Source organism: Nasonia vitripennis, chromosome 4 (assembly GCF_009193385.2).
Source record: "Nasonia vitripennis strain AsymCx chromosome 4, Nvit_psr_1.1, whole genome shotgun sequence".
Taxonomy (NCBI): Eukaryota; Metazoa; Arthropoda; class Insecta; order Hymenoptera; family Pteromalidae; genus Nasonia; species Nasonia vitripennis.
Genome location: NC_045760.1, coordinates 32633679 through 32660064, shown reverse-complemented (window position 1 = coordinate 32660064; position 26386 = coordinate 32633679). Strand labels below are relative to the sequence as shown.

General features: G+C 39.5%; 6 protein-coding genes across 13 annotated transcripts; 4 read left to right on the top strand and 2 right to left on the bottom strand.

Annotated features, from left to right (window-relative positions):
- Nucleotides 1-36: 36 nt before the first annotated feature.
- Nucleotides 37-4891, bottom strand: LOC100116861 (V-type proton ATPase subunit B). The gene is made up of 5 exons (XM_031930413.2): nt 4469-4891; nt 2865-3331; nt 2463-2789; nt 2046-2384; nt 37-1935 (listed from the first exon to the last, which is right to left on the bottom strand). Exons 1-5 carry the CDS (start codon nt 4554-4556, stop codon nt 1669-1671), a joined length of 1488 nt encoding a protein of 495 aa, XP_031786273.1. The 5' UTR covers nt 4557-4891; the 3' UTR covers nt 37-1668.
- On the top strand, nt 4236-13043 carry LOC100116893 (4-hydroxybutyrate coenzyme A transferase). 4 transcript variants are annotated; one of them, XM_032598847.1, is made up of 8 exons: nt 4236-4396; nt 5731-6083; nt 6898-7143; nt 9723-9875; nt 10380-10619; nt 10959-11363; nt 11447-11713; nt 11790-13043. In XM_032598847.1, exons 3-8 carry the CDS (start codon nt 6957-6959, stop codon nt 11981-11983), a joined length of 1446 nt encoding a protein of 481 aa, XP_032454738.1. In that variant the 5' UTR covers nt 4236-4396; nt 5731-6083; nt 6898-6956; the 3' UTR covers nt 11984-13043. The 4 variants fall into 4 exon arrangements, with proteins under 4 accessions (XP_032454738.1, XP_031786274.1, XP_031786275.1 ...); XM_031930414.2 differs by lacking the exon at nt 4236-4396 and adding an exon at nt 4809-5168; XM_031930415.2 differs by lacking the exon at nt 4236-4396 and having other exon boundaries at nt 6007-6091; nt 11790-12791.
- Nucleotides 13044-13285: 242 nt separating this feature from the next.
- Nucleotides 13286-18673, top strand: LOC100116975 (4-hydroxybutyrate coenzyme A transferase-like). 4 transcript variants are annotated; one of them, XM_001601284.4, is made up of 6 exons: nt 16032-16742; nt 16830-16982; nt 17062-17301; nt 17388-17792; nt 17865-18131; nt 18211-18673. In XM_001601284.4, exons 1-6 carry the CDS (start codon nt 16586-16588, stop codon nt 18399-18401), a joined length of 1413 nt encoding a protein of 470 aa, XP_001601334.1. In that variant the 5' UTR covers nt 16032-16585; the 3' UTR covers nt 18402-18673. The 4 variants fall into 4 exon arrangements, 1 of the variants encoding a protein (XP_001601334.1); XR_004344822.1 differs by lacking the exons at nt 17062-17301; nt 17388-17792; nt 17865-18131; nt 18211-18673 and adding exons at nt 13286-13528; nt 13630-13674 and having other exon boundaries at nt 14184-16742; nt 16830-16920; XR_004344821.1 differs by lacking the exons at nt 17062-17301; nt 17388-17792; nt 17865-18131; nt 18211-18673 and adding exons at nt 13286-13528; nt 13630-13995 and having other exon boundaries at nt 14079-16742; nt 16830-16920.
- Nucleotides 18533-21308, bottom strand: LOC100117009 (tak1 binding protein-1). Of its 2 annotated transcripts, XM_008216387.4 has the most exons (7): nt 20953-21098; nt 20745-20872; nt 20435-20672; nt 20223-20355; nt 19908-20148; nt 19579-19835; nt 18533-19515 (listed from the first exon to the last, which is right to left on the bottom strand). In XM_008216387.4, exons 2-7 carry the CDS (start codon nt 20833-20835, stop codon nt 19114-19116), a joined length of 1362 nt encoding a protein of 453 aa, XP_008214609.1. In that variant the 5' UTR covers nt 20836-20872; nt 20953-21098; the 3' UTR covers nt 18533-19113. The 2 variants fall into 2 exon arrangements, with proteins under 2 accessions (XP_008214609.1, XP_032454740.1); XM_032598849.1 differs by having other exon boundaries at nt 20745-21308.
- On the top strand, nt 21121-24803 carry LOC100117054 (negative elongation factor A). Its single transcript, XM_001601344.6, has 6 exons — nt 21121-21736; nt 22285-22717; nt 22796-23227; nt 23478-23662; nt 23745-23844; nt 23928-24803. The coding sequence occupies exons 1-6, from the start codon at nt 21527-21529 to the stop codon at nt 24149-24151; spliced, it is 1584 nt and encodes a 527-aa protein (XP_001601394.2). The 5' UTR covers nt 21121-21526; the 3' UTR covers nt 24152-24803.
- Nucleotides 24804-24949: 146 nt separating this feature from the next.
- Nucleotides 24950-26374, top strand: LOC100679472 (peroxiredoxin-2). The gene is made up of 3 exons (XM_003428033.5): nt 24950-25159; nt 25283-25503; nt 25587-26374. The coding sequence occupies exons 1-3, from the start codon at nt 25115-25117 to the stop codon at nt 26044-26046; spliced, it is 726 nt and encodes a 241-aa protein (XP_003428081.1). The 5' UTR covers nt 24950-25114; the 3' UTR covers nt 26047-26374.
- Nucleotides 26375-26386: the final 12 nt, after the last annotated feature.

The following is a 26386-nucleotide window of genomic DNA, read 5'->3' as shown; positions in this document are numbered from 1 at the left end:
AATGAATAGTTGTAAACCCAATAAAACGATCGATAATTCGAATAAAATATTTTATTTCAAATCGAACAATCACTTTTTTCCTATGCACAATACATTTTTTTTTGTTTCATCAAACATAATATTGCTACGCCTTAAAATTATACAAAAATAACGGAATAAAATCAAGCATTTCTTAAGTAAGAAATAAAGATTACAGAATATTACAATCTTAAAAAAAAATAATTGAATTCCTGGCTTCGTGTACGTACGGTAGCGTCGAAATTCGTGACAAAATGACCACGTTACAATCGTATAATCCCTTTATTGATTTTATTTAATTTTTCAAGAATGACATAACTTTTCTTATGTTTCATAACTTTACAATCCTTTAGCCGAGTCCGTCAGTTTAACGGAGAAACTTATTATGCCACATTAATAACGGCTTTTATAATGCGATATGACAGCAACAATGGCGCAACAATTAATTTTTACACTAAAACGTGTGTTAAAGAAGTTTGAGGAATATTACGACTAAGAAGGAAACAAGTAGGAGATAAATTCATTATTTCTTTTTTTTTATACAGTTATAATATATTCACATTTCTTAATTTAACATCGAGAAAATGTCAACCTTTCAGAATGAAACAAGCAATCATGTTCACCAATTTCTAATCGTATATAATAATCTGAATCTAATAGTACGATGATGAATTAATTTGTTTTCTCGTCCGAATAACGGGCCTCAACAATAGATTATCGACACATTGCAAACTCGTACAGTCGATTTGGGTTTGATCAATGTTACAATTACTTTAACATTTACAATTCATAAAAAATCTTTTTTTTTTGTTCCTTCCACTACAGACCTGCATATAATATTGTTTCTAAGACTGTACATGTGTGAAACTCGGGCGTTATTATTTTATCAACGTTTTTTCCTAAATAAAGTTTTAGCATTAATTTTGCTCTTGGAATGTAGGGTAAACAACGTAACGTGTCGAAATAGAGTTGGACGCACTTGATTTTCCTTCATACTGTAATACTGACTGATATATAACAAGTTGCAATAAGACATGGGCATTTTTCTCTATTCATGACGTACTTTCGTTATTCGACAAAGTATTTACAGAACGCAAGCACACGAACTATAAATGCTCTGCCGACATGTGTTAAATTGTTAAAAGCAAGAAAACGATGACGTTACTCTACAGACAAACAAGTACCCATGTCCTTACGCTATTAGACACTAATACAACTTGACGTAAGAGCATGGAGGTATTTCACGAAGTTATCTTCCAATTAACGGATGGTAAATTTTTGAACACGGCCTTGGCGTCGACTCCTAGAAACACCCCGAGAGCATCTTCGTGCCAGTTGTTTCAGCGACAATGTGCAGAAAAATATTCGTTTACAATATGAATTTCCGAACAAAAAAAAGAGCTCGGTGCGTTGTTTTTGTTTATCCTTGTTTGAATCGGTGGAAACGGTCTTACCCTTTCCCAAACACAAATTTGAATCGAAAAAATCGTTATATTCATTTCACTGCGATGATCCTAAATTTATAATATACAGTAAAACATAACGTTACATAAACATACTTCTCTCCATGAGTCACGTTAGGCTGCGTCTGCGTATGTTTTTGTCATTGAAAAACTACGAAGATGCTGGGTGCAGTTGTTCGTTGACGCTTTAGTGGCGTGAATCCCTGGGGTAGAATTCAGCCAGGGTGTTGGCGGGAATTCGCTTAAGCATCTCCTTGGGGAAGATACGGAGCAGCTGCCAGCCGATGTCGAGCGATTCGAAGACGGTACGGTTCTCGTAAGAGCCCTGAGAGATGAAGTTCTTCTCGAACTTGGACAAGAACTCAAGGTACAGAAGATCGTCGGGAGTGAGAGCCTCCTCACCGACGACGGCTTTCATGGCCTGCACGTCCTTACCGATAGCGTAGCAAGCATACTAACAAAAAAATCGATTGCATTAGTTGTGTTCATCAGTACACGGACAATACATTTGCCTCAATTAAAACTTAAATCGTGTACGGAAGATATATGAATAGAAAGACTCACCAGCTGGTTAGACACATCAGAGTGATCCTTACGCGTCATGCCCTCACCGATAGCAGACTTCATGAGACGGGACAAGGAGGGCAATACGTTGATTGGTGGATAGATCTGCCTATTGTGGAGCTGACGGTCGACGTAGATTTGACCCTCAGTAATGTAACCGGTCAAATCGGGGATAGGGTGAGTAATATCGTCGTTGGGCATAGTCAAGATGGGAATCTGGGTAATTGAACCGTTTCTGCCCTCAACACGTCCAGCACGTTCGTAGATGGTGGCCAAATCAGTGTACATGTAACCTGGGAAACCTCGTCGTCCGGGTACCTCCTCACGGGCAGCTGAGACCTGAAATTATCATAGCGTTTTAGATTGCTTATAGAATACCTCGTTGATAATTAAGTCTTGAGTCAGTTGATGGCTTACCTCTCGAAGAGCCTCGGCGTAGGAGGACATGTCGGTAAGGATGACAAGGACGTGCTTCTCGCACTGGTAGGCAAGGAACTCGGCGGCCGTAAGGGCAAGACGTGGGGTAATGATACGCTCGATGGTCGGGTCGTTGGCCAAGTTCAAGAACAAGCACACGTTCTCCATGGAGCCGTTTTCCTCGAAATCCTGCTTGAAGAAACGAGCGGTTTCCATGTTGACACCCATAGCGGCGAAGACGATGGCGAAGTTGTCCTCGTGCGAATCCAAGACAGACTTGCCTGGTACCTTGACAAGACCAGCTTGACGACAAATTTGGGCGGCAATCTGCGATACAGAAATTGAATGTAGTTAATAGTTGCTTAAAAATAATCTAATAATTATCAAAAATAACTCAATTACCTCATTGTGCGGCAGACCAGCAGCCGAGAAAATGGGAATCTTTTGTCCTCTAGCAATGGAGTTCATCACGTCAATGGCAGAGAGACCAGTTTGGATCATCTCCTCAGGGTAAATACGAGACCAGGGGTTGATGGGCTGACCCTGGATGTCAAGGTAGTCCTCGGCCAAGATTGGGGGTCCCTTGTCAATGGGTTTTCCGGAGCCGTTGAACACTCTACCCAACATATCTTCAGATACAGGGGTACGCAAAATGTCACCAGTGAATTCACAGTGAGTGTTTTTGGCATCAATGCCAGATGTTCCCTCGAAGACCTGGACAACAGCCTTGGAGCCAGAGACTTCCAAAACCTGACCAGAACGTATCGAGCCATCAGCAAGCCTCAGCTGGACAATCTCAGCGAACTTGGGAAATTTCACTTCATCCAAGATGACCAGAGGTCCGTTTACACCAGATACCGTCTTGTAAGCTAGACAGTGATATCATCATTAGTTGATGAAACATGAAATTATTACTGTAGAATTAGAAAATGTATAACTCTAGCAACGATCAATCAAAAGCTTTTCCTTAGTCAATCGCTGGCTTCAAAAATATTTTTCACAAAGACTTCTTTGTTTTCTAATGGATCAAAAATATTGAGACTAGATTCCCCAATCACATAATGTTTATAAACATCTTGATATCACTTCAATTGCACTCTACCAACAAAATCAAAGCTAATTACGTCCTAAAAAATCTTTCTAAAACTCTCTTTGTCCAAAACCAGAATCTGGAAAGCTGCCAACGTAACCCAGACAGCCCACAGCTATGACAACAAAAAATCTATAAACCGCCTGGGACGATCAATCACACGCAATAAATTTAGTCATACAAGTACTTTAATATTCTCCAAAAATCTCGGGTGCATTATACATAAAAAAAGCCGTCCCGGAAGGGATACGCCCGTGTAAATAAACGGCAGCGTGTCACATGACTCCCACGAGTGACCTCAATGAAACTCATCAAAAAAATTAGTCTATGGGGAAAAGAGAAAAGTGCAAATCCACCGTGAATCTACCGGAAAATCTATCGATTACGCGCGTGACAAACCCGTGCAGCGAAAATACACGGGCGCCAAGAGAGCGCACGCATACGTCGTCTGCAGTCACATGACACAAGACCTACGCCGCGACTTCCACTCGGCTCCTCAGCCGCTGGCATATTCCCATCTCTGTAGGACATCGTTCAAAAATCTACGAAATTATCGCCATCCTCCTTACCCCCTTTACGGGGAAGATTAAAGAGTCCTGGCGTGAAGGCAAGCGCCGATCAGCTGACCAGCTGAGGGATCGATATGCCTAAAAGCTGCACCACCACTACGCCCACCTCAGTGTTTCGGCGAAAGATGTCTACTCTGCGAGCCAGCAACAAACCCGTATCGGCAGGAGATTGGAAAATCGAGTCCAGGTTGGGACTCTAACCTAGAAGGAAGTCGCGGAGTAGCCGAGTATCGATCGGCAGGAACATCGACCTGGGGAGACATTATCCTAGACGGGTGAGGAGTGCCAGCGACGACTATGTCAGGCGGTAGAGGGAGAGAGAGAGAGAGAGTGCGCGGTATACTCACTGAGACGGGGCTGGGCGATGAAGTCGCGGGAGACGGCGAGGACGTGCTCCTTCTGGGCCTGTTGGGCCCCCATCGTCTTCGAGTACATCCTGGGGGTCTCGGTAACTCTCTCTCTTTCTGCTGATGAGCCGAGGATCGCGAACTGGCTAGCCTCTGTTACCAAGACTGCTGCTGCTGCTCTCGCGAAGGAATCCTACGCTGACTGGCTCGCGATGCGCCTGTATAGCAGAAGCCCTGCGCGAGAGGAGAGCGAGCGAGACGGGAATAGATCGAGCTGCGCGAGGTGGGGGTAGCACTCGAGTGACGGACTTGTATCTCGATGTGTGAGAGAAACCGAGTTTACAGGGGTGACGATGATCAGGGATGATCTGCCGAGGGTGGACGGTTCGAGGTTAGGCGGGTGAAAGGTGGTTCTTGGAAAACGGGGAGTTTTCGAGGTGAAAGTAGTGCGGGGCTGATAGCAAGTGGGAGAGAGACAGAGAGAGCGAGAGCGAAGCACGTGGGATCACGTGGCTCGGGCTGATGGCACTGACGGAGTCAGTCTGATGGAGACGGCGTAGAGAGCTTTTGTTGCTATGAGTTCGAGAGAAATGCGTTAGTGCTGCAGTACTGTGGGGCAGAAGAATTTGATTAATCCGACGACTGGGTTGAGAGTGCACTTGGCTCCCTGAATGGATATAATATCGGGACATTTGGTTAGGTATCGTAGTTTGATCGCAGTGGTGATGTCGAGCTGACATGGCATACGGCGCGAAGATTCAAATTTTATTGATAACGCTCTGCAAAGTGAGATTAATTGTTGCAGAATTATTATTGGAGTATTTGAATTTAGTTTACAATGTAGACTATTAATTTCTTTAAGTTTAGGGGTAATTACAATTTTTGCAAACAATCAAAAATAACACAAACCGACCGAAAAAATACTGATATGCTTTTATTACAATAGATAGTAATTGTATTGCCAATGAAACAGAAGAGGTTCTAAGTTCTGTAAAGATGCTAAAGTTAAAAAGAATATTTGGAATTACGCGCTCTACGTTGCGGAACGCGAACTAAAATAGCACGTCATCTTGCGGCTCAAATGATAATTCAAGTTCCCCGGTGGTAAATCCGCGATCTTTACTTCGCTGCCAATCCGCTGATCTGCAAACATACTTTCACATTTATTAAATAATTTATTATAAGATATGATTGTTATAAGTGCAATGTGCATATCGCCAGCCGAAGGCAGATTTCATTCACAAATGAGAGATTTTTTAAAGTTTTAGGCTTTGTCTGGAGCACCAAACATCTCAGCCAACAATCCACCCATTCCCTCGACTAAAAAACTATCGCTAATATAGGGGAATGCGCGAACCAGTGGATGATACGCGGATTCGTCATGGAGACCGAACCTTATCTCGGAATTCAGCATACGTGTGCAAGAGAGACAGCGCACACACTTCACAGCCGACCGCCGACTCCTTTTTAGTACGGACTACGTACGGATTGACAGTAAGCTAAGCGACACCAACGGAAGAGTTCACTTAGCTCGTCGCAGTCGCGCGAAAACAAGCTGAGGAGAGACACGCAGAGGTCGAGGTTGGATCTTGATTCCGAGACTCAGGGAAAACAAGTACGTATACGTGCAGTGATGGACTTAGGACTTTATTTTGGCACAGTGATATAGGTTATTTTTTCGAGTTTCAATCGTCAAGTGATTTTTGAGTGATGACGATTTCACGCTCGACGAAGCTACGAGTGGACTTCGATAGTAAACTTGGCTGTGGCCTAGAGCAGTTTTTGAACGCGACTAAAAAAAGAGTCGCGTTCTATAGGTTATCCGAATAATCAATTTTTCCGCTCTGCAGCTCGCGATTGATTTATCGACGATAAAATCGACTATTTTGATGAATTGATTATCGGAAAGCCGTGGCAGTAGAGACGTAATGATTTTCGATGACTTTGCAACTTTTCAAAAACAAGCTAGAGCCAGTTCGAACGCTAGTTTTTGTGAGAGACAAACTTTCCATCCGCTTACTAAATTGCACTTTTTTCAATCCTACATAATTCACGAATTCGCTAAGCGTCTGTTATTCGACGTCGTCTGTCCATCATGTATTTTCCTGTTCTATTTTTCAGCAAGAAAATGTGTTTACAATGCTTAGACTGAAGGTCAGCTTCTATCGTCTTTCACGTCTATGATACTCGCTTCACAAATAAAACCGACAATCTAACTTGCAAATTTGACTTTTTGCTCTCGATTATCTCTCTGTAAGAAAGAAAACTCCCGATCGATGATTCGCAGCTCGATTTCGATAAGACAAAATTACTATATAGGTATAAGTATACTTCCCACAACAAACGCTTTCTCAGTAAGCGCGAGTAGTACGAGTAAAGTTGGGCGAGACGACAGCACACCCATATGCTAACAGAGTTCTCCCTTCCAGACGGAGAGTCTCCAGCACATCACAACAAACGGCCTTGAAACAACCACGCCTATATAGCCATGTCGCTCCAGAAGATGACGAGTCTGTCGCGAGCCTTGTCGGCCCTGCGGCCATACCGCGCGGCGACAGCTGGCTCCAAGAGCTACTTCACCTATGTGAACGAGCCGTCGATGCCCATTCCCAACAAGGAGCCTTGCTGGGTCAAGACCGCCGAGGAGGCCTTGGAGTCTGCCGGGTTGGCCTCTAGTGAGTATTATCGACATATCGGTGCCTTCGTGGCGGGATTAATCTGGGGGTGTAAGTAAAAGTAGGGTGCGGATTCGATGAGGACTGATTCGTGTTTACCCGTAGTGAGAGAGAGAGAGAGAGAGAGAGAGATTTGCATTTCCGGTTTCGTGATGCCACGAGTAGACGAGGTTGAGATGATGCTTTTAAGTATGCTCGTTATTCAAGTTTGGTAGCGGGTTATTTAGAAAATTTTCAAAATTTGAATAGACGCGCGATCCGGCATACATCAGATTCAGTTATTTAATTCATAAAGGCGACTGAATTTTTTTTTACGTAAAAATATCGTTGCATACTTATCAGACGTTGACGCTGTACTTTTTTAATTATCTAATGAGATTAGTTTTTTCCAGGAGTCCCGATTATTTAATCAAAATGAAAATATATTTAACATTTTTTGCTTACATAATCTTTGTGTAAAACTGCGACGACACTAAATCACCGGATCAAGTATATCCAAACATTAAAAACTCTTATCGATGTGTCATATATATATTTACAGTTAATCTGAATCCGTCCGTCAGACAATGCACTTGGTCACAAAAAAATTTTTTTTGTAAAAACGACGAATGCGTAACAAAGGGTTCTTCTTGAAATCAGCGCCATTTCACTCAGCAAACATATCTTGAACAATGAACATAAAACGTGAACGCGATAGAAGGTATTTGCTAAGATGATTTCATATAAAACCAGGATGTTATTATGGATGATAAAATACATGCAAAAACTAGTACACAAATTTCTCAATTGGTAGGCTTACGTCAGACTTATTTACAATCGCATCTATCGAAGATCCAATAATTGTCTAATGCGATTATGAAGCGTATAAAATTTTTCTGTCAGAAAAATTCGGCGTTTCAGTTTTGACATTGGAAGTCCGAGCATTCGTTTGTAAATAATGCAATTTATCTCGACTGCACGGATACAATGAACAGCGTCAAATCGTTAAATAACGCTATCAATATTTCTTTTATCGGACGTCGTAATTTCCAGACGTGCCGAACGAAAGTTGTTCACGCAACATAATTGATGCAAATAGATAGCAATTCGAAGTCGTATCGGATGCTGACCGAGTGACTTGCCCACATATCTTAGTGGTACTCGTAAAACTCTGAATTAAAACTTATTCGTATAGCTCATAAGATGTTAGTAAACTACAAGAATCGACATTTAAAAAAGTATGCCAATACAAACGTTCTTATCAATGATTGCTCAAACGCGAAAAGGTTCACGAGACAGTCCGAATTCAGCGATTCAAATGGCATATTTTGCCTCCGCGATGCTAAGCGATATAGTGAAAAGCCGACTGCTATCAACTGCTACAGCGCAAAGCCCGTTCTCAATTTCGCTTTTTAACGAAAACATTGACCTCCGTTTCTCCCACTCTTCGTTCATATATATGTATATATAGGCGCTGTCGACGTGCCTCGATCGACTGTATTGCTGACGATTAGGCTGAGAATGTTCGCGCATAAATTCTTACGGCTCGCGCACGATAATTTAATCTTCAGGAATTTTATTTATATCTTTGCGTTCACGTAAACTTTACTCTATACTAAAATAGCTTATTGGAAAATCGAATATTAAAAAAAAATAATAATAATAATAATAATCGCTGTTGGCAGCGCTGAAAAATTTATCAAGCGAGAGACGAAACGCATATGATACAAATGAATTGATGGTTTTGGGTCATCAACTACTATATATCCCATTCTTATTTCTGAAAATAACATTTCGCTACTTACCCGTAGTTTATTATAGCCCTCGTAGGCGCGCGTCCGAATTGCCGACATTGATCCTTGCCCCAGATTCGCGCGCACGTTTCGCGATAGCGAAAAAAAGACTCGGCCTCCCTCGGGTGCAAGGTTTTCTATTATTTTCCTGAGCAAAAAGGGTTTCGACCTTTCATTCATTTCCATTCATGTACAAAGAGCCGCACACATATCTAGAGGCTGAAAAATTTGCGAAACTCTCGCATCGCGAAAGTGGACGATTCCGGCTGAACAATCACTTATTAAACAATGTTTATTTCGTCGAAACGAGCATGCACTCTGTACGTGAATCCTCCGTATCTATCTAGAGGCAATTGAGTGTGCTGCTGCGGCCAGTAGCCCTCTGCGTAAAGGCAATGTTGTTATTGAGATAATTTGTCACGTCTGTAGCATCCGCAGTGGCGTATCAATGAAGCCTCTCGGTCTGCAACATAGTTCGGACCGAAAGCTACCAGTATGTTAGGTTGAAAAATTAGCTTTTGCTAATGAAAGCGCTTATTTATCGTGTTTATGCTCAAACGCGAAACGTCAATTGCAGCACTTTTTTCCTCTTAACGTCAAATGGCCTTTTTTTTATTGAGACTATATAAATATTCTAGCATCATTGATTTTGTTCATCTGAAGCTGAACATTATAAAATGTGTCTATACTTAGCTTTATTATCATGCGTTTAACCCTACGAGTTCGGGTTATTGCCTATATATGTTTACGTTTATTTTCTTTTGCTGATACACAAATTATTAAGGATAATTTTTTTTTTTTTTGCAGATAAGCTCGTGTTTGCCCAGGGAGCAGCAGCAACGCCGGTGGAGCTTCTGCGCGGAATGACAGCTCTCGGCGCCCAGAAGAACGTCAACAACGTCAGGTTGTTTCACATGCATCTCGAGGGCGAGGCTCCGTTTGCCAGCAAAGAAGTCCAGAGTACGTCATCGCCAGTCAATTTTTACCGACGAAAAATCCTATCAGTCGACGCATAATTGCTTTATGCTATTCCTCTTTGTATATCCACACACATAGACTCGAGTCCAAGGTGAACAAGTTAGGAGGTGGCAGTGTCTACGTCTCGTATAGAGACGTATCGATAGGCTCGGCCTCTGCATATAGCTTAAAGAGACTTTTATGCAATGAGAAACCTGATGTGAAAATCAATAAATGCCGCAGACGCTTGTTTTGATCAATTACTCGCATTGCTCGTCTTCATTGTAGCGGAGTAAAAATAGGAAAGTAGAGTATAGCGACGTGTGCGCGCGCATACGAAAAGATCAGAGCAAAATAAGACGCTGCTGACCTTAACCCTTTAAACGCAAGCTGTGTTTCTTTAATGGCACCTGCAGCGACTTTAATTTTAACGCACGTATACTATAATTATAGTTTAAGTGAAACGAAAAATTGAAGATTATTTCAAATGACATTTTTTTTATTTAGAGCACTTTAGGTCCGTCAGCTTGTTCATTGGTGGAAACGTGAGGAAGGCCGTGAACGAGGGTCGTGCTGACTGCATCCCTATCTTCCTACATGAGATTCCTAAGGTTTTCAACGAGGGCCACGTCAAGCCTGACATCGCTCTTATCCACGTTACCCCACCGGACTCCAAGGGATACTGCTCTTTGGGTACCAGTGTTGATTGCGTCAGGGCTGCTCTTATCCATTCTAAAATTATCGTAGGTATGTGAAGAATAGCTATCTTATAAATCCGTGTTATTTAGAAAAGAGATTTAGAATAATATCGGAAACATGTTTGACCAGACGTGTATTAAAATCAAAATTCAAATGTATGTCAGGTGCCTGACGCGTTTGCTTGAATAGAGTAAGGCTGATATTGATAAGACTGTAAATTTAGATATCCCTGTACTTCCCGTTGATTGTTTGATCAAGTTTTTTTAATTTATTCTTGTTACCATAGCGTCAGTCGAAAAGATTGCCGTAGATGATTAATTGTCTAAAGGACATTACTTCTAAATTTCCGATATCGCATTTACAACATACGTATTTTTTCATTTGTAGCACAAGTTAACAAGCACATGCCGAGGACTTTCGGAGATGCCCTCATTCACAAAAGCCATATCGACTTCGCCATCAACCATGACAACCCGCTGCCGAGCCACGGTGGTAATGAGCCGAGCAAGGAGGAGAAGCTCATCGGTAAGAACATTGCGGACAATCTCGTAGACAACGGTGCAACACTGCAGCTTGGTATCGGTAGCATCCCCGATGCCACTCTGTCTCTTCTGAAAAGTCACAAGGACCTGGGTGTCCACAGCGAGATGTTCAGCGACGGCGTAGTCGACCTTGTTAACCTCGGCTGCGTCACCAACAGTAAGAAGACGATGCATACCGGTAGGATCGTTGGATCTTTCTGTGTAGGCACGAATAAGCTGTACGACTTCATGGACAACAATCCGTTCATCGGTGAGAGCTGTTTCTTGTTTGCGTCCAATAATAAATATTTTGGTATTAAGCAGAGCTCATAACGTTGAAATATTGTTTCGCAGAGATGCTGCGCGTCGATTATGTTAACGATCCAAGAATCGTTGCCAAGCAGCCAAAGATGACTGCCATCAACTCTTGTATAGAAGTCGATATTACCGGCCAGGTTAGCTCGGACAGTATTGGCACGAGAATGTTTTCTGGCTTTGGAGGTCAAGTGGACTTCATCTCTGGCGCTGCGATGAGCGAAGATGGCTTGGGCAAGCCAATCATCGCTCTCAGGTCTACTACTAACAAGGGTGCCACCAAAATTGTTCCAACATTGAATCAAGGTTAATATCAAATCGCTTAAATAAAATGCTACAAAAGTTGTTCACTGATAATTCAATGGATGAAATTTCTTTGCAGGTGCTGGAGTAGTCACATCTAGAGCTCTGGTGCGCTACGTAGTCACGGAATGGGGAATCGCCAGTCTCTTTGGCAGGTCCCTGCAGCAGAGAGCGTACGAGCTTATCCAAGTGGCTCATCCAGATCACAGAGAGGCACTGGAAAAAGCCGCTTTCGAGAGATTAAAAGTGATGCCCGAGAAGAAGTCTTACTAGTTGTGCGTGATTCGAGGAAGAGAAATCTATTAAAATAGCATTTTTCGCGTTCACCATACTTACTGGTAAGATGTGTAATACTGCTTCTCTGCCATATTCTGAGGACTCTATTCGCTGTGAGAAGCACAGAGACCACATATGGCTACAGAGACCTATGTCAGTAAAATAATACGGAGAAAAAGAATTATATATAAGATTACAGATCTGTTTCTAATAGTCGTATTTTGAAATTCAAAATTGATTCGTCATGGCAATCCGACTGCTTATCCAATCAACGATCGTGGGCTAGTCTGATATGCACTTATATGTAAATGTATGCGCGATCATATGTCTTTACATGTAGCTGTACGAAACTTATGAAACGGAAATCAACATTGTATATACTTTTTTTTCCTCTGAAATACGAAATAGAAACGAACTAATGATGGTAGCATAAATTCGGTCTATACAAAGTATAAACAGTGATTCGAAGTAAATAAAAAAGTAAATCAGTAAATCTAATACGGCGTGTAGATCACGTCGGTATTTTCTCATAGCGCACTACGGTTTTAACGAGTTGTAACATACGCTTTCTGAGGAAAGAACCGACGTTCTGTCGATAAATTAACATTCGCGTATCTACAAATATTATTTTGTAATAAATTTACCGAACGTCTTTTTTATATATAACAATTGCCGTAAAAGCGGTTGATGTAAACATTTAATGCGCATTTTATTTCAAAAAATATAATCTAATGCTAAGAACGTGCAAAGGCTTGTTTATTTTATCATTTAATTTACGATAAAACTTATTTTTTTAGTCAAATGATCCCAAAAGTTATAATATATATTTTTTTAACTCTCAAAGCTCTTTCCTTACTAATTATCACTCATTTTTAACCAGCATAGAGAAATGAATTTAAGTTTTCAATTGTACATTCAGTCCTTATAAATGTATGTTTTTTGAATGATAAAATAAAACGTTACTCGAAAGTGAAAAATCAGTCTTATATTACAAATGAAAATGCACAACATAACTTGAATGATCTTTAAAAGGAATAAAAATTATTTTTTTATTTTATATATCCATTGATAAGCGATATATAAACATTCACAAAATCCCAAAATATCTATCATACATAAGTAGACTTTTTATTCCCGGACATTGAAGAAGTATAGCGTTATACGAACGAAAATAACAGATTGTCTCGTTGATAAAAAATTAACTAAGTTACGTGAAGTTGTCACGCAAAAAGTGACTAAATATAATGCAAAAAAATGTAACAATCTAAGTATAAAAGAATCCAACACATAATGGGATGAAGAAAAAGCCAGCGTCCAGTTTTTACATTTACATAAGAGTCACGTGAGCTCGCTCAGCTGTGTTTATATCAACGAAATGTTACATTCACAAAGAAGCAGTCGTGTTCGTGACATTGACTGCGGCAGGAGTGAAGAGACTTGCCGCAGAGCCGCCGCGACCACTGTACAGAGAGATTGGATGCTGATGCTGTGCTACTTTGAACAATCGGAAGGCTGAAACCGGTTCTAACAATTAACGTAACTGTACGTGCTGTGCGACTCAAGTTCTTAGCGCCGTTTGTTAATAATTTTGTCTTCATTTTGATACTATGCATATAGTGGACGTACAAAATACGGAATTTCAGGTGATTTTAAAGGTGTCGACGGTGTTTTTACGTTGTCTCTATGAGGTTAGAGTAATTTTTATTATTTTCATAATAATAAATAAGTAACGTCCTGTTGTGAAGGTAAAATATAAATATCTTTTTGCCACATTTTTCCGTGTAAACGTAAAATCAGAATTTTCAGTTTCCGATTATAACTCATCGATTTGTTAATGGAAAAAAAACGATTTTTTAATCATAAATGAGCTTAATAATCTTTTACATTGGAATTTTCACAAACAGATCATCAACAAAATATGAATCTTGTGCTATTAAATAATAACGAAATATTTTTAAAGATAACTTACCTTCCAATAAATTATCTTGAGAAACCAATTAGACATGCAGGTTTGAAGATTTATCTATCTGTGATTTAAAATTCAAAATTGCAATCCATTAAAAAAATTCTAACGATTCACTTGGTTTTTCAGACAAAGAAACGTTTCGTAAATTCAAGTCACGAGGATAAAATTTATATTTGATCTCTATAATGAATGAAATGCTCTTATAAATTTATCAGTTAATTTTATTTCTAGAAATTGAAAAAAAGGACATTAAAAATATAATTAGATAAGAATGGCTAATGATCAAGGAATTAACTTACCAGCACTGCATTTTGCTATGCAAATTAAAGATTTAAAAATGACGAAAAATATTCTAGATAGTAGTAAGAAATGTCTGGACTACAGAAATCACATGGGTGAATCCTTAATTCATATTGCTGTTAAAAATAGATTCAATGAAATGATTCATTGGCTTGTTAATGAAGGGCTTGATGTTGACAGTCTTGATTTTAGCAATAGAACTGCACTTCATTTGGCAGTTACTATAAAACATGAAGATATGGTCAGATGCCTCTTAGACTGCAATGCAAGTAATAATGCAAAAGATCTTTATGGCAAAAGTCCTTTCCATATGGCTGTACAAACTGGTAATATTTCACTGATTAAAATGTTTGTAAAATTTGGGGCTAATGTTTTAGACATAACATTGAGTACTCATCAAACAGCACTTCACCTCGCTTTGAAGAATGAAGATGAAGAGACATTTATGCTTCTCTTTAATAATCACGTAGGAGATATTAACACAGCAGATGTGTATGGAGAAACTCTTTTACATATATTAGCAAGACAAAAATCGGAAAATTTAGCAATGCTTCTACTCAAGAGAGGCGCGGATCTCAAACTGTTGAACAAAGATAATGAGACTGCACTTCATTTTGCCATTCACAGCCGAAATTACAACATTTCTAAGATTTTTGTAGAAAACGGCGCAGATGTTAATGCTAGAAACAAGTATGGAGAAAGCCCGTTGCATTTGGCAATCAGATACAAAGATTTGAGACTTGTTAATTTATTGATTATTAATAACGCAAATTTAAGTGAGCAAACAAATGACCAGGATACCATGCTTCACATTGCAATAAATTATTTTCACGCAGATATTGTCAATCTTCTAATAAAGTGTGGTGTTAATATTCATCTTAGGAATTCTTGGGATTTAGATCCTTTTCACTTGGCAATCAAGAATAAGTGCTTGGATGGAGCAAAAATACTGTTGAACAAAGGCGCTGATGTAAATTCTGTGGCATTTGGAAAGTTCATTGGCAACCACCCAAAAGGAAATGATGAGGATCAAACCTTTACTCCACTTCACACTGCTATTGTACAAAAAGACATAGCTGCAGCTAAATTACTCTTAGAAAATGGAGCAAAACTTGACTTCAGTAATAACTATGAGATCTTTTTAGCAGTTGAATCAGGATGTCTAGAAATTGTTGAGCAGTTGATAAAACATGGTGCAAATGTGAATGCTGTGAATGTCACCGGAGAATCACTTCTTTACACAGCTATGAAAATTCGGAACAAAGAAGAGGTGCAAACACTTCTTCATTTTGGAGCAGCTACAAAGAGTATCAATGAAATAGGCAATGAAAATGAAACTGCACTTCACTTGGCAGTAAAAGCTAAAGATGAAAAGTTTGTTCAGTTTCTCCTGGATATTGGTATTGATGTCAATATTTGCAATGCAGAAGATCTCACAGCTTTGTTTTATGCTCGTGATGGCACAAACATATCAAATCTTTTAATAGCAAATATAGCTCTGCTGAAGATTAACAACTTTTTTGTCAGCCAAAGAAATGAGATTATTATAGATGCCCTGGAAGAATTTAAATCACATTTCTTGGTGTGTTTGAACGAGCTACTGAGCATCAAGGAAGAGACATGCTGCAATACTTCACTCATGAACTTTTTGGTCAAAGATATATTTGCTTTGGCAAAATTAGCTAGACACAAACAAGTGGTTGACAAGTTTAAGGCAATTACAAATGCAAAGAATTATCCCATATATTTCAAGAAACTAGAAGAAAATATAGAAAAAGCTGCTGATAGATGGGAGTTGATAAGACAAGTAAAGGATCTTCTGTGTAAATTGAAATACTTTCAATTACTATACGATGTGCTAGATAACATAGTAGAAAATTTTTCAAATGACGAATTGAGCAATTTTATAGCTGCTAGTAATACTGAAACGACGATTTAATGAGCCATCAAATGAATGGCAGTAGAATTAATAATGCTTTTAATTTATCTGTAAACTCATGCTTTTATTCATCTAATATTAGAAATAAATATCGCGTTCGAAGTGACGGCAAAATTGAATCTAGTCATGAGAACAAAAGCATATTATCAGTCAAGTGAAAATCGCCGAAGTTCAGACGCGTATCGTCGACATGTCTCCATGTCGGCATTTCGGCATGTGAAATAACAAACATTTTTCTAAAATAAATAAAAAATTAATCATGTATCTCGTAATATTATGAAAAGTAAAATATTCTGCGTTAAATTTTTCGTACAACGGGTACGAACGAAATTTTCTGGTTGTCGCGACGTGACCATAAAATAAAATCAAAGTACGTTAGATAAGCAGCGTCAAAATGTTCAAGTCCCTGGAGGCGGGCCTTTCCAAGATCTGCAGCCTGAATAAGGCTTTCAATCTTTGTGGCCGGAGATACTTGCGCGAACCCTTTCAGCCGCTCAAAAGGTGTCCGCGATGGGTTTGTGTCGAAGACGCCGTGAAAGTCATAAATTCCGGTGAGACTTTTTCAAACAATATAGTACATTATGCTTCTAAAAATAGTTTCACCAGAATTTTGAATTCGAAACTATTTATTTTTGCAGAGCAATTGGTGTTTATTCAAGGGGGAGCAGCTACTCCCATGGAGTTAGTGCGAGCTATGACAGAACATGGTGTCTGTACTAATCTTCGAGGAGTTCGTCTCATTCACATGGGACTAGAGGGTGATGCACCTTTCGCTAATCCAGAGTTTGAAAGTAATTATACATTTTGGTTTCAGTGAAAGCTAACTAGCCTATGTAGATTGATTATTTATTATAAATTGAAAATTCAAAGAACACTTCAGATCAACCAGTCTGTACATTGGTGCAAATCTTAGAGAAGCAGTGAATGAAGGTAGAGCAGATTACATCCCTGTGTTTAATCATGAAACACCAAATCTGTTTTGGCACAAAAGGCTGGTACCGGATGTTGCTCTGATTCATGTAAGCGCTCCAGATGCTAAAGGCTTCTGTTCATTGGGTACAAGCGTTGACTGTGCTCGAGCTGCAATATGCACAGCAAAAGTGATTGTTGGTAAGTTTTACAAAATCATCCCAATGTTGCAACCTTTGGCAATTCGCAATTTCTTTTATCAATTCATTTTTCAATGTTTGTTTTAGCACAAGTAAATGAGCACATGCCCCGAACATTTGGAGATGCAGTAATACATTCAAGCCACTTTGACTGGGCAGTGAAGCATGATTGTCCACTGCCATGCATAGCAGGAACACCACCAAATGATATTGAGTCTGAAATAGGCAAGATCATTTCTACGAGGCTAGTGGATGACGGAGCAACTTTGCAACTTGGAATTGGAAACATTCCAGATGCTATTTTGTGTGCCCTTGGAAATCACAAAGATCTTGGAATCCACACTGAGGTCTTCAGCGATGGAATGGTAGATCTGGTAGAGAAAGGATGCGTTACCAACAAGAGGAAGACCAAGCACAAAGGCCGTTTGGTCAGTACTATGGCCATTGGCACAAAAAAGCTTTATGACTTTGTGCATAATAATCCTTTCATATGTAAGTATCTTGCTGGCATTTAAAATGATTCATTGAAAGATGTAAACAAAAAATGTATATTTCAATTTATAGCGATGCTCGGTTTGAATTACGTTAACGATCCGCGAGTAATATCTAAGCAGCACAAAATGACGGCCATAAATTCCTGCATTGAAATGGACATCACTGGTCAAATATGTTCTGACAGTCTTGGAACCAAAATGTACTCAGGACATGGTGGGCAACTGGACTTTATGAGAGGAGCTGCCCTTGGTCTAGATGGCAGAGGAAAACCCATCATAGCTTTACCATCAGTCACCAGTAAAGGAGAAAGCAGAATTCAACCAGTACTTAAATTAGGTAAAAAATCGATTGAATTAAGTCTTACTCCCTAATTTCAATAATATATAAATAGCAATTTAACTATCGACTGCTTCAGGTGGCGGAGTCGTTACAACAAGAGCACATGCTCATTACGTGGTGACTGAACACGGCGTTGCTTATCTGTACGGAAAGACGCTACGACAGAGAGCTTATGCACTAATTCAAATTGCACACCCTGATCACCGAGAGTGTCTCGAAAAGGCTGCTTATGACCGCCTCAAAAGCATGCCGACGAAATATTTGTAAAGTGAAAATTTACTGTCTTCTAAACCATCGCGATAAAGTCTGTACCATAAATACGTCTCTATTTTCGAAAACTTTAAGAGATTAAATTTCGTGCAATGTTTCTCGGCTTTTTCTTGGTGTAAAGCAATTAGTTTTAATTTTGAAAATGTTTATTACGTAGCGTATTTTTGTTAATATTTACAACCGACTCAAACACAATATTTCTGTGATTTTATAATGTACATATGTTTTTTTATTACATTATTTACAATAAAAGTATAAGGAAAAAATCACTCACACTGCACAATATTGTTATTCACCTTTTCAACAATACTTTACATGATTTTATTTTAAAAACAATAACCATTTGAGATAAGGTAAATAACTTTCCCTTCAATAAATAAGATAAAATCATTTTTAAAAATGATTTATTTAAAAATCTAAATGAGTATTGAGATTAAAATATTGCTTTGATTTAAAATACTTTTTGACTATTTTGAAGTAAAAAAAAGCTAAAATTTTGAATGAAAAAAACTCATTCAACAACCTAATAACAAGATTCAAGTTAAAATTCCTAATAGAGTACAAAATGATATACTATTAGAAAAAGTCCATTGATTTAATATTTCAAAAAGAGATGTCTAAGAAACTTATTATGCTTAAATATAATTAATGATTCTATGTACAATCGATCACATTTTTTTTCAGTAAAAGGGCTATTCATTGATCATGGCTAAGACTGAAATCTCTTTGGCAGAGTGCCATCCTTTTTCCTTTTCTCGTAGTTTGCGTAATATTCGGAAAAATCAACGTACGGTTTTATTCTTACGTTTCTGTTGTCTGCTGCTCTTGCGCTGTTGTACGTTTCGGTCGACGTCGTCGACGTGCCAGGTTCTTCTATTGTCATGTTGTAGTCGACGGTGCCTCGAGATGTCAGCAGAAGAGGATTGTATGCCGATGTAGGACTTTTTATAGCATTCGGTAGAGGGAAGTTAAAATTCCGAACTAGAAGCGTTATGTCGTCTCGTTTTCCGTTGGCTGCGTTGCTATTACTCATGTTGACGTCGTGGTGGATACGTACAATTTTGTCAACCACAGCTTGAGCTACCCCTGGCAAAGTCTTTTGTATCCTAAACTAAAAATACAATGTTCTCTTGTCTAATCACGTCTTGTATTTTTCTAGTTAATTGATTTCTACCTGTTCAACTGCCATCAAAGCTAATTCTTTGTTGACTTGTTCAGTCCCAGTAGCATCTTCTAGAGATTTATACAAGCCTCGAGACATGAGAAGTAAAAATCTACACGATTCATCTAATTCAATACCTCCGTGAATTTCCGGTTCTGCTATTATTGGTTCGGCAGTAGCCTTAGACAAGTCTTCAAATTCTTTGTAGCCTCCCTTTACTAAGTAATTCCCTAAACATCTTGTATTTTCTTGATTTCCTAAATGAGATCCTGAAAGTCATAATTTATTGGAGATAATAGTTTTTTTTTTTAATAAAATTTTTCACAAATATATGTGTTTACCTTGTTTTATAGATTTAATGTCAAGTCCAAGTTGAGATAATCTAAGTAACTCATCTTCGTTTCTTAAATCATGATCAACAGTCAACTGAATGACCCTTAGTACTTGATTACTATCTGTTTTGCACAACAAAGCTCTACTGTCACCAACATTAGCAACATATAATCTGTTGTTATAAACCAATGCAACCACAGCACTTGTCCCAGCTGATAATTCATAGTTGATTAAATTCAATTTATGAACCTGTAAATTTCTAGGAGCATTATTTTAATTCACAATCATCCACTATACATTTAGGATATATTGTTTTCAATTACCAAGTCAGGGCATTTTTGATAAGCCTCATACACATTCAAGCCATCCGGCATCTCAAATTGTAAACTCATTCTCTCGGCTAGCAAGTCACCCATTGAATCCATATAGCCTCTCTCAACAGCTATAAAAGCTTGCCTTCAAAAATAAAAAGAATAAACTCATTTCTTAAACATTCCATTTTATCAGAACAGTTATAAATAAAGTCTTGCCATACCTTAAAACTTCTTTGACTTCCTCATCGGTACTTTTGCCAATCAATTGACCTAGAAGAATCTCAGCAGCCATTCGTTGCATAGCAAAGGCAGCCGCTTTTGTGCCTTGGTGACCATCAAAAACTGCATAAAGGAAGGTGTTATCATCGTGCTTGCAGTGAAAGCTCTTATCTTCACACTCGTGCTCTTCTTGACGATATCCATCCTCTCTGTATATCTGATTGGTTGACAGACCAACACCTTAAACACAGCATTGTTAAGTGGATATCATCTAAGAAACTTTTGTTCTATGTGTATAAATAACAAAATTACCTGATTGCTTGCAGACAGGCAAATCATCGGTCCAGCTCTTCTGAGTATCTTGATACAGCATTGAACTTGTTCGCTCAGGTCTGTTGAGCATTTTTTTTACTCACTTTGAAGACAGCTTTTCTGTTCATCTGTCTCGATTTAAAACTATGTATTTTGTGTATACAAATATACACATAGATAGACTACTTTTCAACTGTACACATCTTACAAATGGACGGAGACATCGCCTTCCTCCACCAAGGCGGTCGGGACACGGTTACAAAATACAACGATCCCACGGCAATTAAATAAATAACATTGTTTATGTTGACACATAACCCGGTAGCCGCACTTGTATTCTATCGGATTAAATATGGAATTATGCGTAGGTGGCGTCGGCGACCTCCACGTTTCGTGACGGTCACACCATTAGGATCTCGCGCTACTCTGAAAATCACGTAAATCGACTTTGCAGAATCTCCGGAAAATCCATTCTAGGATTTCCAGCGGCTCATTCGTGCACAATCGATCCTATCCCTATATAATCGTCACTAAACGATCAAAATCAAGATGTTTGAAGTATACTGTATAGCAGAGCGGCTCAGTCGGTAAGTAAACAAACAGCGTCACCAACTCGTCAAGTGCACTTCAGTTTCAGCGAGTAGTATAGGCACTACCTATAGGCAGAGCAGAGGTGCAGAGAGCGAGAGCCGAGAGCTGCACTGGCATGGCAGCGAGAGAATATGGTTGAGGAAAACGGAGCTCAGTCGTAGCCCGACTGCCCGACACAAAGCGCGGGCAACATGGCGAACGTGCGGGACAGCGATACATCGCTGTGGCTCCACAACAAGCTCGGCACCTCGAACGACAGCTGGACAGGCAGCTCGATTTGCTCGCAGCTCAACGCCGAGGTGCTGCGCAACATCAAGGACTGCTTCCCGGACCTGCAGACCCAGGTCAAGCTGAAGCTGCTGCTGTCCTTTTTCCACATACCCAGGCGCAACGTCGAGGAGGTGTGTGCTTCTCTCTGTGTTTTCTCGACGCTCCGATGAGCTCCTTAATCGCAGTGCTACGCGTGGGCAGTTTAGAGGATCGAGAGGGTGAAGGGATTAATTTCGGAGTGCTGGTGTGCGAAGCCGGCCAGGGTGTTGAGGTTAGAGAGCGATTTCGAGAGCGCGCTTGGGAAAATAAATATAACGCGCGCGCGCGCGCGCGCTCTCAGATAATTCGGCGCTCGCGTGTCACGACGTTCGCGGGATGGATAGTACAATTATAGCGGCTGTTATGTACGCACATACGGCATTATACCTATATACATGTACTGCTATGGGAATGATATTGTTTACTATTTGTTTTGGTGCTGCGATTGATGAAACGGAGTACCTGTGCTTTTTGAGCAGGTTTTTAGGATTATGAGATTTTTAGAACTTTAGCGGTTGGAGGGCAAAAGCTATATGGTCATCAAAATTTTAAACTATAAACTATATTTTTTATTAGATTGTTTTATTTTATCAGATAAATGCTCTGAGATCATGCTTGATGAGAAATCAAATTTTTCCAGTGGCGAGTCGAACTAGAAGAAATCATCGAGGTGGCCTCCCTCGACAGCGAACTATGGGTCTCCATGCTGTCGGAAGCGATGAAAACCTTTCCCTCCACTGGCTCTCTAAACACAGACATTTCAGATCTCGACGAGCACCGTCCGATTTTCGGCGATCTCGTGAACGATCTTCGAAAATTACTGAAAAAGCAGAATGATCCTGCTATGCTTCCGTTAGAATGTCACTACCTGAACAAGACTGCATTGACATCCGTTGTTGGCAACCTGCCTTCGCCCACTAAACATTTCACACTCAAGAGAAAACCAAAAAGTGCAGCTCTCAGGTCTGAGCTGCACCAAAAGAGTTTGGATGCTGCGAGCAATATGAAAAAGAACACAGCACCTACAGTTCCTGTCAGGAGTAGAGGAATGCCAAGGAAAATGACTGATACGAGTGAGCATACAAAAATTCATTAATCCCCAACAATCCTCATCTCGAGTCAATAGCTAAAATTCGACTTTGAATTTTCAGCGCCACTGAAGGGAATCCCCAGTCGAGTGCCAACCTCAGGTTTCCGCTCTCCCGCCCTCACAAGCTCGCCGATGACAAACCGAACGCCGATAGCGAGTCGGATACGTAAGGACGGCGGTATCAAGCTGCTGGATATAACCGAGCAGCCACTTGGTCACGCACAGGCCAAGCGTCGCAAGAGGATGATGGAGATAGAGGAACAGCAGAAAAAAGCAGAGGAGGCGAAAGTGGCTGTGTCGACGACGGCGACTCCCACAACGCCGACGACCGAAGCCACGGCGACGCCGGATTATGCACAGGGTCTCGCGCCCATCAGCACACCGGCGACTCCGGCTTCGACTACCGCCGCTACCACCACTTCGTTGCCCCAGCCATACAGTACGCCCATCAGCAGTGTTCCCGTCGCTGTTGTGGCACCTACTCCACAGACTCGTAAGTGCTCAGAAATTATATCCTATTATGAATTTTATATAAATTTTGAAACCCATGTGCGTTTCTGCGCAACTGTATGAATTCCAGCGCAATAAATTTTTATTGCGCACTTTTATGCTTCGAAGCGGAGACTATTAATTTTACGTGGTATTATCGCGAGCGATAGTGCATTTGGAAACGGAGTGTTTGTTTATTTACAAAAAAGTTGCAGTTTTTTTTTCTTAACGGGAACCTATTATTACTATTTTAGCCGCAACACCCACCACACCGACAGCAATCGTAGTAACGACGCAACCTGTTATCACGCCAGTCGAAACTCCTCCTGTTACCGTACAAACTGTCAGGCCGCCACAGACCGTCACTCAAATTCGCATATCGACAAATACCCAACAACAGGCAAATACTGCGAACACGAGAAAAGGTCTTTCTCTCACGGTAAGAATCGTTTATATACGTACACAGCAATGTTTTATTTTGTCTGCGGTGAATAATACAAATAGAATAATTATTTTCACAGAGAGAACAAATGTTGGAGGCTCAAGAAATGTTCAGAACAGCAAACAAAGTCACCAGGCCGGAGAAAGCCCTCATTTTGGGTTTCATGGCTGGTTCAAGGGGTAAAGTGTCACAATTCGCAATTCCACCACTGAGAAACGATTTATGCAACTTTTCACTAACGCCAACGATCTTTTACTTGCAGACAATCCTTGTCCAAAGTTAGGTAACATAGTGACGGTGATGCTTTCGGAAAATATAGAAGAAGTGACACAGCCCGACGGCACAACTGTATTAATGCAGGTTGAAACGCATTTCCAAATGAACTATACAAACGGAGAGTGGAAGCGTATAAAGAAAAATCGGCGTATTGTTAATGATGAATCGGCCAGTGCGGCCACGAATCAAGTAGACGTTCCCACAAAATAGGCTCTGTTCCGTTTTGTTTTTCCATAACTTTATCCAGATTCATCAAATTATCGACATCACTCAAGTTGTGCAAATATTGAGAAAAAATTATGTACCATTATATATAGAATTTATTTATATATAAGAAATGTGCAGCTATGCACAATCTTTACACAACATATTGTATGTGTATATATTTGAGTTTACGATTGTACACGACCATGCAATTCATCTAAAAAGCGAATTTAGTGCGATAAAACATATGCATAATTATATATAATTTTTTCTCGTAGATTAATTGCTGGTTGTCTCTTGTTCTAAGAAGAATTTATCCGATAATCATCGTGTATAAAATGTAAATTAAGATGCGAAATCTAATATGATTGCGTTAAATTGCGTGCGCCGGAATGATCGATTTATTAAGCACCTCGCTCTAATCTCGACGAAATCGCACATAGTCTTGTAAATAAACTAAACTTGCAAGGGTTGTTTACCTTCTTTGAGAGGATGTAATTTGAAAGAGGGTAAATTGTTTTATCAAGTACAAAAGCGATTGATCATAGATAAAAAGTGAATATAGGGAATTGAAAGTGGCGAAAATTGCGCTTGAGAGACAAGTAAATGAAAAATATTACTATTGCTATAAAATACAAATATATATTATATAAATTTACATGTTTTTTTTTCTTTTGATCTGAAAAACAAGAATAATACCATTGTTGTTTAAATAAAATATATTGATTATAAAAATTTGTCGATTGTGCTTTTTGCCGCTGCTACTGCCGCTACTACCTGTTCTGTGAAAAAAAGTCTCAGTCGGTTATAAGTACTTACTCACTCGGCATTCCGGGCAAAACATCGATTTACCGGCCCATATATAACCTATAATATAGCGAAATTACATAACCTTTCACGCATTTACATTGCGGCATTTGCGAGAAAACGAACAATCGCGAAACTGCGATCGCTAATTATTTTACTACAATGTCACGATTGTTGGCCAATTTGATTCCTCAAGCCAAGAAATTGGTAAGTATTTGATCAATTTTTTCGTTTACCATGCTTTTACTTCATATATGTTTGATTGTGCAACAAAAAACACAACACACGCAACAGGTTAGAACAAATTGAAATTCGACTTGATTTTTTCAGGCTACCACAGTTTCGGCAACGGTAATCAAAGCAAATAGATTCCAGTTGAAAGAAAATGTGCGATTCTTTTCTGCAAGCTCCAAACTTTTGTCCAATTTAGAAATTTCTAAGCCAGCACCTGATTTTGCGGGAACTGCTGTTATAAAGGGTGATTTCAAAGACATCAAGTTGAGTGACTACAGGGGAAAATATGTTGTTCTCTTCTTCTACCCGCTGGATTTGTAAGTAGTTTGACCTTTTGTTAAATACACACTTAGTTTATTATCAGGGTCTAATTTAATGAGTCTTGCGTTTTATCTCACAGCACTTTTGTGTGTCCAACGGAGCTCATTGCATTCAGTGAGAAAGTTAAGGACTTTGAAGCTCTGAATACTCAAGTAATTGGAGTTTCCATCGATTCCCACTTCAGTCACCTTGCATGGCTCAACACGCCTAAGAAAGAAGGTGGGCTTGGTGGAGACTTGGGTTACCCTCTGCTCAGTGATTTGAACAAGAAGATATCGACGGATTACAAAGTCTTAATAGCAGATCAGGGTATTGCCCTGCGTGGTCTTTTCATCATCGACAAAGAAGGGGTTCTGCGACAGATTACAGTCAACGATCTGCCTGTTGGACGAAGCGTTGATGAGGTTTTGAGGCTCATCAAGGCTTTCCAATTTGTGGAAAAGCACGGAGAAGTCTGCCCAGCGAATTGGCAGCCAGAATCCAAAACCATCAAGCCAAATCCAAAAGACAGCAAAGAGTACTTCAAATCTGTGAACTAAGCTTAGGAAAAGTCGGGAAACTTATTTTTATCATCCCTTACGCGTAAGATTTGTATAAAACTGGATTTATCTTTCATAGGTGTGCTTTTATTCCATTACATATATGTATACATTGATTTTTAGCATTTTTATAAAATCTTGGATATAAAATCAGATAGGGAGGATGTACTTTTTAAGCGTGATTATTGATAGCAATCTTGTTACCTGTTATGTTTTCTAGATCTGAAAAATCCAATTCCAATTGTTATTTTGAGCTATAATAATTTTTGTACAAAATGTTAGAAATATTTATTTCCAATAAAAACTTTTCATTTTGATATCAAATCTACACATGGCATCA